The sequence below is a fragment of the Mizuhopecten yessoensis genome, unplaced genomic scaffold (genome assembly GCF_002113885.1).
Source record: "Mizuhopecten yessoensis strain PY_sf001 unplaced genomic scaffold, ASM211388v2 scaffold7685, whole genome shotgun sequence".
NCBI lineage: Eukaryota > Metazoa > Mollusca > Bivalvia > Pectinida > Pectinidae > Mizuhopecten > Mizuhopecten yessoensis.
The window spans coordinates 314,901-328,954 of record NW_018407171.1 but is presented as its reverse complement, the minus strand read 5'-3'; the positions used below and the strand labels follow the sequence as shown (position 1 = coordinate 328,954).

Sequence of the window (14,054 nt, the reverse complement as noted above, 5' to 3'; positions counted from 1 at the left end):
CCCCTCCCCCCGTCCCTTTAGATAATAGTTATTAATTCTCGAGACTGCAACGAAGACATATTTTGACAACGCTGGTTTTTTGGTTGTTACCTTTTCAGGCGCTAACTACTAGCCAAATGCCACCTGGCTAATATCTCCCCATGTGTGTATGACTGCGTGTGTGCTGGAAATGTATACGTAATGTGGTGTGTTTGTAGCGGGACCGTGCTTCATACGGTATCATTTATAGTGCCACCTCGCTTGAATGCTACAGCACAAATACCGCAACATTCTCCCCAGACCAATTTATACTCCACCTGGGTTGTTGGAGTTGTATAGGCAGGAGAAAAACACTTGCTCTGCATATCCATGCATACGACAACTTCTGGGATCGAACCCCGGCCGCATGGAAGGCCGTTGTGTTAACTTTGACCACTCGACCATATTAGCATATGACATATTGTTCAGAACGACTTTAACAAAAAGGGACCGAAATTGCCCCTGTCCCAATATGGGGACATATATTTTGAAATAAAAGTCCTCAGCAGGCAGGGGTTTAGGGGGATAAGGTATCCTGGTTTAAGTTAAGTTATGTTAACCCCACCCCGTACGAAGAAAACATAATAGTACACCCATTGAATAATGACAGGACTGGATGTTCACTCTACTGACAAAATGTAACTGGTAAGTTATGTAGGAAACAGTAATTTCATATGTATGTGTGCCAGCTGTTTGGGTCTCGCCTATTTCACATTACAAGTGAAATAAATATAGCGTATTGAACGGGAAAACCATGAAATTTTCTATTTCTTACATTTCTTTCACGTTTCGCTGCGCAAATATTGCTACATCAGAAAAGCGCGGGAATGTATTACGTAGTTTTTGACGCCAAATTATAAAGACGTCATGCTTGACAACAATACAAAGCGCCACTTTGAATGGGTTTTCACTGCAATTTTGCCGTTTGCTAGTATATCTGGTAAGATTTCCAGACCAAAATGATATTAATTGTGTAGTTATGTAAAAACAACAATGTATGCTGCAAAGGTAAACAGCTCAACCACTTATACTGCCGTCACTTCATCTAAACTTGAAACTGAAAATCTACGCAGAAAAATAATGTACCGTTCAGATTGGACAATACTAACAGAGTGAAGTTTTTACTTGTGAAGATATAATGTTTCGTTTATCTTCACTGCATTAAATATATGTTTTTATTAAATAGAGAATTCATGATATTTTACAAGTAAACTGCAATCAATACCGATACGGTAGGGTTTACCAACATATTTTTGTAGACAGTATGCGGCCTTAATTTCCCAGAAGGCTTTCACGCATGGGGAAGCACCGGAAGTGGACAAAGTGTTTACAGATCAAACCCCGGCAGCGCTTTGCGCCCCTTTGGGGTTTGAAAAAAATAACAAAGGTCGTGAGCTTGACAGTTTTAAAGTCGATGTAGAGGTGTAATTTGACGAAGGAAAGCAGTGTCGAGGCTCGCTTGGTTACCTCTGTGTAGGAAGTACTCGGAAGAGCGTGTGTCTATTGGAAGATAATACATGCACGTACATGGTCTAACATCAATTCTAACACGATTCGTTTGCAACGCGTGTTTTGATTGGTTACGGACCATGTTCTAATCTGCGATAGAATCATGATCAATCGCGTTAAGCTCCTCCCATCGCACTTAAGCCACTCCCCGTTTCAAACCAAAACAATATGGCGTCAAGCTCGCCTCTTCGCGAAATCCCGCTGATAAGGCTAGCAGGCAACAGAACAGAAACGACCGATGAAATGTATTTGTTGAATGAATTAAAAAGTAAAAAGTACTCATTCCTTGGTCTAACCTCCATTTATTACTGAAACGTTCGTTCCATCCGTGTGAAGGCATATATTTAGATCCCAAATCAAATGAAACATTTCACATGTGTCGTATGCATTTACACAAAACTCTTCACAAATCTATATAAATAATCGCCGATTTTGTCGATAAGCACAGATTGGTATGCATACTGACATGGAAATGTAAGAACTTGGTCAATATCAATCCAAATGTGTCGTATAAAATTCGGTAACAGGACGTTCACGAACAATCCAAATATTCCGCCTCGTCAACATACAGATCGAGCGCTCGCCAGTATGGGCGGGGCCAAATGACCGACTTTTGAAAGCTCCTTTCCGATTGGTCAGTCCGCTGCAGATTGACACGTCGCCAGTTCAGGTCACAAAGTATTTTACTACGTACTTTTGTACAAGGAAATACAATGTTTCTAAACATATTAGCGTAGTATATTTGTTAAGGCGTGTTAGAATGGGGATAGTACGTTGTTTTTCGTGTCTATACTGGCGATTAGAACATGAAATTTGGGTTTGAACTCGAGACCGATAGTATAGCCACTCAAAACAACGTACTATCCCCTAAGTCATGCATAGCTATTAGTCAATATCGTTATATCAGAGACATGGTAGAATGGATAGTATATTGACATTGTAGTGATTGTATTGTCCATGTGGAAGTACATGTGTATATAAGTTGTATCTGTTTAGTATTCAATGTTTACATGAGAGTGTAATTTGAACTCTATAATATGTACATTTCGTGTCTCGAAAGAGTTTTGTATGCATTGATAACGTCGGTATGTTGATTTTACAGATAGCCCGTATGCTATAGATGTCCGCCTCAACCCTGTCATAGGCACGGTAGATGTGTACGGACCGGGCATCGCTAACGGAATCCTACCCCAATTCGAGGGTCAGTTTTGGGTGGACGCTACCAACGCCGGAGCTGGCGAGATACACGTCAGCATCATGGGTCCAAAGGGTACGTAACGTGTCTTTTGACGACACACACATCATCCTGATGTCAAATGGTAAACACCGTGTCATGCTACGGGATTCATTTACATGTTGTGATGTAAATTGTATGTCATGTTTAATTATCAAACTTGGAAAGTCATGGGAGTGGCAGAAAAATGAATTAAAAGATTATTTAGCAATTTTGGACAATAATCGAAAAATTCAAAAGTAATCAATTATAACATATGCCGAAGAACAGAATTCATGTTGAAATAATATTTGACCTTTTCCCATATGTTACTGAAGTACTATCTGAATAAAAAATGTTTGAAGCCAAAGGTTACCGTCCTGAAAGTTGGACATTAAAAATACTTGCAATGATTAACTATATTATTATGAATAAAATTGTTGTTATACACGACATGTAAACGTTCCGTCTCAGACAGTCTATAATACATGTAAACGTTCCGTCTCAGACGGTCTATAATACATGTAAACGTTCCGTCTCAGACGGTCTATAATACATGTAAACGTTCCGTCTCAGACGGTCTATAATACATGTAAACGTTCCGTCTCAGACGGTCTATAATACATGTAAACGTTCCGTCTCAGACGGTCTATAATACATGTAAACGTTCCGTCTCAGACGGTCTATAATACATGTAAACGTTCCGTCTCAGACGGTCTATAATACATGTAAACGTTCCGTCTCAGACGGTCTATAATACATGTAAACGTTCCGTCTCAGACGGTCTATAATACATGTAAACGTTCCGTCTCAGACGGTCTATAATACATGTAAACGTTCCGTCTCAGACGGTCTATAATACATGTAAACGTTCCGTCTCAGACGGTCTATAATACATGTAAACGTTCCGTCTCAGACGGTCTATAATACATGTAAACGTTCCGTCTCAGACGGTCTATAATACATGTAAACGTTCCGTCTCAGACGGTCTATAATACATGTAAACGTTCCGTCTCAGACGGTCTATAATACATGTAAACGTTCCGTCTCAGACGGTCTATAATACATGTAAACGTTCCGTCTCAGACGGTCTATAATACATGTAAACGTTCCGTCTCAGACGGTCTATAATACATGTAAACGTTCCGTCTCAGACGGTCTATAATACATGTAAACGTTCCGTCTCAGACGGTCTATAATACATGTAAACGTTCCGTCTCAGACGGTCTATAATACATGTAAACGTTCCGTCTCAGACGGTCTATAATACATGTAAACGTAACGTCTCAGACGGTCTATAATACATGTAAACGTTACGTCTCAGACGGTCTATAATACATGTAAACGCTTTTTCTCTGATTGTATGTTGTCACGTGGCATTTCGTTGTTCATTCACTAATTTACCTGACAGGTGCGTTCCGCGTGGAGATGATGCGTTCGAGCCAGAAGACGAAGGTGTTCCACTGCCGGTATAACCCCATTGAACCAGGTGTGTACACCGTTAATGTCTTTTGGTCGGGTGTACACATCAAAGATAGCCCGTACACCATTCTCCTGGGCTTGTCTGAGCCCGACCTCGACCGCATGGTGCTGGAACGTAAGGCATCAATTAACCCTGGCCCACCATCACTACGAGGCTCATACAAGTACATCTCCGCATCGGACGAGTCTGGAATTATGTATTGATCTGAGAACTTTGTTTAATTTCTGGATTTTACCGGACATCGCCTAACGTTTTTGTCGGACAACGCCGGAAAGTGTAGTATGCTGGCAATGTAGGCCATTGTTCTGCAGACATAGTCATTAACATTATACCTTATAATTACGTCTTACACTCTCTGCTACGGTTATAAGATTTCGTTGTATACAAAGTAAATGATAATTTGTTTCGCCCTTGTTCAGTTGATATGAAGGTGGACTGAAAACGCCATTACGTACTGGTAATGGCGACCCGCACATTATTACATTGTACAAAACGCGTGTGTGATAATTGACTTGTAAGTATCATATTGTAATGTTACAAATTATTACCTGGGACATTTAGTTACAGGTATCTATGTAAAATGAACGGTGGTATAGAACACACTTCTCTCCGACCCTAACCCTCCAACCATTCTCCTTCTGGTGCTATTAGCTTTTTGCACGGAACCTTGTTGCATGCATCTTCACTCACATTTGCGTTCAAACCAATGAGAAAAATATGTTTCTTATTGTTTTTGGTTATTTCTTTCCATTTTTGTTACATTCAATATTAACTATCCTACAACGTGATCAAGGAACAGCCATTTATGCGACAACAAGACCATGGTTTGTTTTGACATTAGTTCCATCAGGTCACAGACAGCAGTCGGAGCCGAATAGAGAATTGACGTCATAATTTGAAGAACATTACGTCATTCTATGATTGCCTTTCTTGAACAGTATGAAGAGAGTTTCCAACGCACACTGAATTGTTATGAGAAATTCGGGCTCTTTTCTACGGTATGAATTATCATTGAACACTTCAATATGCGTCACACAAGAAATCGTCAGACATATTTCAAAAATGTGTAACCCACCCAGAACAATGCAGTATAGCATAACTATGAGTCAATGCTCTTATTTGTTTGTTTTCCATATGCGATGCTATCCTTTGTATTTCTATTAAAGTTTAATCGGTTAGTCAACCCATTAGATATCACTACTTTTAACACATATTTTAATATATTGTTATGCATGCTAAATGCATATTGACTTTAATATATAGGTTATTACTGTACTGCCGACTGAACACAAACTATCAATGACAATACCAGGTATTGAATCAATTTTGTTTTCAATAAATAAACTACTTACTCAAAACATACTTATTTTAATAAAGATATTAGATCTTAAATCAACAAACTCAATAATTAAACAACGTATTGAAGAAGAAAAAATCAATATTTGTATACTGCAAACTGAAAACATACTGATTCTAATGTAGACACATCTACTATCCCTATCATATCCATGGACAAATCAAATTGTATGTCCTACACATAAGAAAATGAAGCTTGAAATGCTTTGTAAAATCCAAATTTATATATGCATATTTAGTGGAAACATTTCGGACATCAGTCGCATTATTTCCAAAGGTCCACTGCTCTAGACTGTATATCATAACTGCTGATTTATATATCCTACTTATATCGACTCCAGCATTACACAAATACTGAGTAGGTACATTCACAAAACCCATCAAGTTTTGTCTCTATTACAACGTTATTACATGTAAACCTGGCAAAACAACATGTGATCCAATGGAGAGCTTGTATTCGGACTAAACTGTATACCTGTGTTGACAAATGTCTTTGAAAGGTTTAGGAATTCCCCTTTATCAGTAGTACGTATTGTACGATGCTAGTATATGTAATCACATACTCAAACATTTATCTTATTTATTGGACTGTAATGTACCTTTTTAATAAATTTGAAACATACTATATATAGACATAGCCACTTCATGTTATAGAATTTACTATTGCATGTATTTTAGCCATGAGGTGACCCAATGTTATAGTAAACATAAACTGTAACAATATAAGTGTAAAATGAGATCGCCATAGCGGTCTCTGGTTCTCGTAATGCTAACAGACAATTGATGTATGCAAGTGTGCCTCTATTTCTAGAGGAGAAAGAACCTGCCCAAGTCCAGTAACACGTGTAAGGCAGAGGCTACCGTGTATTGTATAAAGTGAACCATTGTTTGTCGAGGCAACCGAACCCTTGATCTCTGCTGGAGTTCATATTAATGAAAATTGAAATAACAAACCTAGTTAAACGTAATTGAACCGCATTATTGACCACCATAGTTTTATCTAGTATTACTCAAAATGTGTTAAGTCCTATCAATATAATGATTGTTGGAAAAAAGTAACTGAAATCAATTACGTGATTCAACAAAATGATGAAATAAGAAATTACGCTGATCGAATTATTTGTGTAACATCAACGAATACGGCTAACTACAGCGATCCAACTATTTAGATAGCACTTATATGTCTCGTCTAATATCTGTTCTTTATTTAATACAAACATACAATAAAAAGATAGCAGTCGTTACTATTGTACTGACATAAAATATCACCACTTCGCCATTGTGATAATAAAAATATGTAATCTATATCACATCTCATAAAAACAATATTTATTGTAATTTGTATGTATATCAGAAATTCTTGCCAATTTTCTCATTACGTTACATTTATAACTCGTATATCTTCTCCCGTGTCCCGGATAGGGAAACATCCGAAAAGGCAACCCCACGTGAGTTCCCGTAGCCAGGTATGTGTTTTACGTTGTATGGTAGGTTGTTAAGGAAAGATAACTCTCGCTTGCCAGGCCAAAGTTTTGAGGTATGAGTGAAATGTTTTCCAACGACAGGCTAACTTTAACACGGTATTATTAAGTTTCCTTTCCCAAGAGTAGTTTAAAAGCTTTTAAATGATTAATCGTATAAACGAAGAGTTTGATTGATGTATATAAAACAGAATAAACCACCCTCACTGATTATAATTCTGATCATTCACCATTGCCACCAAACATGAATAAAACTGCACGTTTACAAGCGTTTAAGGGACACGGGAGAATGACTACCTCCTGTTGTTACACACTGTCATGTGTTAGTATGGACTCTCAGATCAGGCGTTGGTTTGCACTCTGTGTCCATTGTTATTATTCAGTATATCACAACAGAGGGGAAAGAAATTAGCATGGTATAGGCTTTTATATCATTACAAATGCTTTGGCTGAATAAATATATTGTTTTATGAAACAAAAAATTACAAAGTTGTTTTTCATTGAAACGTATGTTTTAGAAAGATTATGATGAATGTGTCAGCGAAATATATGTACAACCTTCTTTAGCATTCGAGTCAAAACATGAAATCCAACTAAAATGGTCACATTTAACACTTCATTGTAGTCCTTATTCTAACAGTGACATGATAACATCTATGTGGTCAAGAGAATCGCGATTTTTAAAAACGAAACGCCGTTGTTATCAACGTTAGAAAGTTGTTTACATTAAGGAAAGCATACAAAGTTTGATGTATAGATAATTGAGAGAAAATAATCAACTTTTTGTTTTGAACACAATCATTAACTGACAGTTACAATTAAATCGGTACATTATTGTCAATACCAATAAGGTTGCTACATTATTGTCAATACCAATAAGGTTGGTACATTATTGTCAATACCAATTAGGTTGGTACATTATTGTCAATACCAATTTGGTTGTTACATTATTGTCAATACCAACCAAATTGGTATTGACAATAAGGTTATTGTCAGTAATATACCATCCTAATTGGTATTGACAATAATGTTACTGTCAGTAATATACCAACCTAACTGGTATTGACAATAATGTACCACCCTAATTGGTATTGTCAATAATGTAACAACCTAATTGGTATTGACAGTTTGAACTTCTTACAGTTTGAACTGTATACATTACAAACTGTATTTAGTTCAAACTGTAAGAAGTACTTCATATAGTTTGTACAAACTGTATGAAGTAAAAACTGTATAAATTACAAACTGTATGTAGTTCAAAATGTATAAATTACAAACTGTACTTCATACAGCTTGTAATTTATACAGTTTGTATTTCGTACAAACTGTATAAATTACAAACTGTATGAAGTAAAAACTGGAATTTATACAGTTTGTACTTCATATAGTTTGTACAAACTGTATGAAGTACAAACTGTATGAAGTAAAAACTGTATGAAGTACAAACTGTATAAATTCCAGTTTTTACTTCATACAGTTTGTACAAACTATATGAAGTACAAACTATATGAAGTACTTCTTACAGTTTGAACTGTATACATTACAAACTGTATTTAGTTCAAACTGTAAGAAGTTCAAACTGTATAAATTACAAACTGTATGTAGTTCAAAATGTATAAATTACAAACTGTATGTAGTTCAAAATGTATAAATTACAAACTGTATGAAGTAAAAACTGTGAGATACTGGTGACACATTATTGTCAATACCAAGTAGGTTGGTATATTACTGACAGTAACATTATTGTCAATACCAAGTAGGTTGGTATATTACTGACAGTAACATTATTGTCAATACCCATTAGGTTGGTACATTATTGTAAATACCAATTAGGTTGGTACAGTATTGACAATACCAATTAGGGTGGTACATTATTGTCAATACCAATTAGGTTGGTATATTACTGACAATAACATTATTGTCAATACCAATTTGGTTGGTACATTATTGTCAATACCAATTAGGTTGGTACATTATTGTCAATACCAATTAGGTTGGTACATTATTGTCAATACCAATTAGGTTGGTTCATTATTATCAATACCAATTAGTTTGGTACATTACTGACAGTAAGAGTTAAATCGGTACATTATTGTCAATACTTGTTAGGTTGAAACATTACTGACAGTAACAGTAAGGTCTAAGATGTGGCGCCGATTCCACTATACAATCCGCATGGTGACCATATTTATTTATCCTGCTTATTTGTCCTCCGTTAACTATGAATGTACCGTTAGCTGTGCGATTAACGCTGGCTTCAAATGTTCCATTACCTGGAATAGTTACGAATGTCACCTGATATATTTCATTAACATTTTGTTTATAATCTCCAAATTGCGGCAAACGACCGTCTTCATCTGCGCTTCCTTTGTACTTTAGCACATTATTGTCTATTCCAAATTTGTAGGCATCTTTTACTTTGAGGAGACAAAGTTCACAGCAGATATTTCGGAAATTACTGGTGAGCTTGTTTATAAACTCTATAACTTTTGTTACAGCAATTATGATTGGCGGAATGTCAACAGGAATTTCTGTCCATTTTAGACATGCGCACCAATGTGGTTCAATGCCAGCTTCCTGACAAGTTCTATCTGCTGAAATTGGTCTGAATAAACTTATACCTCTTGAAGGTTGACCGGAGTCGATTTTGTCGTCCATTCGTGCTAGATCAAGAATGTCATGAAACGTTTCATGTATATCGAAAGGAGTAGTCAATTTTTTAGAATTTGACAGAAAATTTTCATGAATACCTGGATATTTTGTTTTAAACCATGATGGAAATCGGAAGGCAAAATAAGGCAATCTCTCTTCCAGTTTTCCCTGGAATGTTTCCCGTATATCTGCGAATCTTGAGCCATGGTCGCTCATCAGAATTAAAATTGTGTTGTTTAAATATTGTTTGTCATTAAGAAATTGAAGTAAAGCTAGCAAGTCGACATCAGCCCATTGTAAATTGTTAGGATTCCCGTGACTATACTCGGAATGAAAACCAAAGATGAACTTAAGCTTACGTTCATATTGCATAAAGCTGTCTCTTACCCATTCCAGCATGACTTTGTGCCGGGGTAAAGATCCCAGACAGTACGGTTTGTTATGGCCGTACAATTTCTCAGCCACCAAGTAAAATGGCCGCATATAATGGTGTACAGGCTGTTGTGTAAAGCCCATCATACGGAGATTGAAAGTTCCAATGTGTGCCATGTCCTCCGCCCATTGAGTTATGTATCCAGCAGTTTCAAAATCCTTCCAGATCCATGGATGGCCATCCACTACCTTTGCGTTCGGATGGCCTCGGCGTGACTCGGGTAGCTCTAGTTCTGTCTTCCCCGTCAGTAACGGGAGCAGGGCCTGGGGTGTACCGTCCCCGACAATGTTGTAGCCTTCCAACTCAATCCCTCCAAGAATATTTCTGAAATATTGTCGACTTTTAGGCAATTTCCGTAACCATGTCATCCTCGATACACTATCAAATCCAAACATTAAAACATTTAGTTCCATCGATTTAGAGTTAGTTACTTTTCTCTCATGTTTGGTGGCATTATAGGCAATCGTTGCATGGATATTAACATACCTGGTTCTGTTTTCAGATAAACATGATATCTTGAAGTAGTCCGAAGGAGCTTTCATGATGTCTTTTGTCATTGGCTCCCTCCTGCCAGTCACTGTCAAGTTATCGTCTCCCGCATTGCGATACACTGCAGCAAACTGGCATTTAATTTTGCCATACAATTTCCGAGCTTGTGGCGTAATCCAAAATGTCCCGTTCTCCACAGCTATCCAGTTATCTCTAGGGTCACAAACCAGGTCGGGTACCTGGTAGAAGAAACCAGCCACAGAAGGATGGAAAGGTCGAAGGTCAGGCTGTACGCATACCTGGTCAGAAATATTTTGTAAGTTAAAATCCATTGTGGCGTAGTCATCAAGAAAACTACCTTCCATGTAGTCGGCTCCTTGTGGTGAAGAATAGTGGATTTTCGTAGCGAGCCATATCAAGTATAATACCAACACACACAGAAATACTGACCACTTGTATCTATGACAAATAAGTCTGATGTACGAGTTCATGAAACAAATATAAGGCATTTCTGAAATGTTCTTTCGTTGTTTATATAATAGCGGATTTGTCGTCGTTGCCAGGATGTTGAGACCACACTATGTTATAACCATGGTGTTGCGATGTTCTTGTTTGGTGTTGAAGAGCTCTCAGCGCTGCCCGGATGGATTTGATTATCAGCCGGGTGATTTTTTGGCACGTATATAGTGTTGAAAAGCTGTGAATGTCGCCACGATATTCTACATTATTTGGCGGATGTTTTTTTTCTGCATGCTGTCAAGGAGATGTTTGCATTGACCGGATTTTTCTGCGTTTTTCCTCGTATGGTATTTTTGTCAAAAGGGTTGTCTGATTTGCCAGGTATAAGGTGAACTTCTATTTTACTACAAGTTTATAGAGCTCTTTCCCCCAGATGTTGCAAGTAGATCGCCTGAAATGATAGGATAGGTTTACATATAGTATACGCTATCAAGACTAATGTGACAGGTGTCAATTGAGACAGAAAACCTTAAGTTAACTTAAAATATTATTATCACTAACAATATCATGGAATATTAGGTAAAGGTCCTTTTCGACAGGAGTATACTAGAAAAATCACATCTCATGACGATTTTTACGGCATATAAAAACAAAAACAAAATATCTGTATATATTATGTACATATAGGTATCGGACTCGGGGTGTGTACATTGCCAGTCCTATACCAATCATGTTGTATACGATTTATAAAATCACAACATCAAAATGAGGGCTAAACACCTACAGAAGGGAAGTAACTCAAACAGCTCTAAAGTGGAACACCTACAAAATGGAAGTAACTCAAACGGCTTTAAAGTGGAACACCTACAAAAGGAACGTAACTCAAACATCTATAAAGTGGAACACTAACAAAAGGAAAGTAACTCAAACATCTATAAAGTGAAACACTAACAAAAGGTTAGTAGCTCAAACAGCTCTAAAGTGGAATACCTACAAAAGGAACGTAACTCAAACAGCTCTAAAGTGGAACACCTACAAAAGGAACGTAACTCGAACTGCTCTAAAGTGGAACACTTACAAAAGGTTAGTAGCTCAAACAGCTCCGTAGTGGAACACCTACAAAAGGAACGTAACTCAAACATCTCTTAAGTGGAACACTTGCAAAAGGAAAGTAACTCAAACATCTATCAAGTGAAACACTAACAAAAGGTTAGTAGCTCAAACAGCTCTAAAGTGGAACACCTACAAAATGAACGTAACTCGAACTGCTCTAAAGTGGAACACCTACAAAAGGGAAGTAACTCAAACAGCTTTAAAGTGGAACACCTACAAAAGGAACGTAACTCAAACATCTATAAAGTGAAACACTAACAAAAGGTTAGTAGCTCAAACAGCTCTAAAGTGGAATACCTACAAAAGGAAAGTAACTCAAACATCTATGAAGTACAAACTGTATGAAATAAAAACTGTATGAAGTACAAACTGTGTGTAGTTCAAACTGTATGAAGTACAAACTGTATGAAGTAAAAACTGTATAAATTACAAACTGTATGAAGTACAAACTGTATAAATTACAAACTGTATGTAGTTCAAACTGTATATATTACAAACTGTATGAAGTACAAACTGTATGAAGTACAAACTGTATGAAGTAAAAACTGTATGAAGTACAAACTGTATACATTACAAACTGTATATAGTTCAAACTGTAAGAAGTACAAACTATATGAAGTACAAACTGTATGAAGTAAAAACTGTATGAAGTACAAACTGTATAAATTACAAACCGTATGAAGTGCAATTTGTATAAATTACAAACTGTATGTAGTTCAAACTGTAGAAATTACAAACTGTATGAAGTCCAAACTGTATGAAGTACAAACTGTATGAAGTAAAAACTGTATGAAGTACAAACTGTATACATTACAAACTGTATTTAGTTCAAACTGTAAGAAGTACAAACTGTATGAAGTACAAACTGTATGAAGTACAAACTGTACGAAATACAAACTGTATAAATTACAAACTGTATGAAGTACAAACTGTATGAAGTAAAAACTGTATGAAGTACAAACTGTGTGTAGTTCAAACTGTATGAAGTACAAACTGCATGAAGTAAAAACTGTATGAAGTACAAACTGTATAAATTACAAACTGTATGAAGTACAAACTGTATAAATTACAAACTGTATGTAGTTCAAAATGTATAAATTACAAACTGTATGAAGTCCAAACTGTATGAAGTACAAACTGTATGAAGTAAAAACTGTATGAAGTACAAACTGTATACATTACAAACTGTATTTAGTTCAAACTGTAAGAAGTTCAAACTGTATAAATTACAAACTGTATGAAGTAAAAACTGTGAGATACTGGTGACATAACAGCAAGTCCCTTCAACACATGTTGTGAGATACTGGTGACATAAGAGCATGTCCCTTCAACACAGGTTGTGAGATACTGGTGACATAAGAGCAAGTTCCTTCAATACAGGTTGTGAGATACTGGTGACATAAGAGCATGTCCCTTCAACACAGGTTGTGAGATACTGGTGACATAGGAGCAAGTCCCTTCAACACAGGTTGTGAGATACTGGTGACATAAGAGCAAGTCCCTTCAACACAGGTTGTGAGATACTGGTGACATAAGAGCATGTCCCTTCAACACAGGTTGTGAGATACTGGTGACATAAGAGCAAGTCCCTTCAACACAGGTTGTGAGATACTGGTGACATAAGAGCAAGTCCCTTCAACACAGGTTGTGAGATACTGGTGACATAAGAGCAAGTCCCTTCAACACAGGTTGTGAGATACTGGTGACATAAGAGCAAGTCCCTTCAACACAGGTTGTGAGATACTGGTGACATAAGAGCAAGTCCCTTCAACACAGGTTGTGAGATACTGGTGACATAAGAGCAAGTCCCTTCAACACAGGTTGTGAGATACTGGTGACATAAGAGCA

The 14,054-nt window shown here is 36.9% G+C and overlaps 2 protein-coding genes across 3 annotated transcripts in view; one reads left to right on the top strand and one right to left on the bottom strand.

The window, feature by feature from the left end:
• Positions 1–7,542, top strand: part of LOC110454123 (filamin-B-like) — a 72,215-nt gene extending 64,673 nt beyond the window's left edge. For both annotated transcript variants that reach the window (XM_021503499.1, XM_021503498.1), the window contains 2 exons: positions 2,630–2,797; positions 4,152–7,542. In XM_021503499.1, the coding sequence (XP_021359174.1) occupies positions 2,630–2,797; positions 4,152–4,426 (443 nt within the window). In that variant the 3' untranslated portion in view covers positions 4,427–7,542. The remainder of the gene's footprint in view (positions 1–2,629; positions 2,798–4,151) is intronic.
• Positions 7,543–8,874: 1,332 nt separating this feature from the next.
• On the bottom strand, positions 8,875–10,999 carry LOC110454135. Its single transcript, XM_021503511.1, has one exon. It carries the CDS (start codon positions 10,997–10,999, stop codon positions 9,179–9,181), a length of 1,821 nt encoding a protein of 606 aa, XP_021359186.1. The 3' UTR covers positions 8,875–9,178.
• Positions 11,000–14,054: the final 3,055 nt, after the last annotated feature.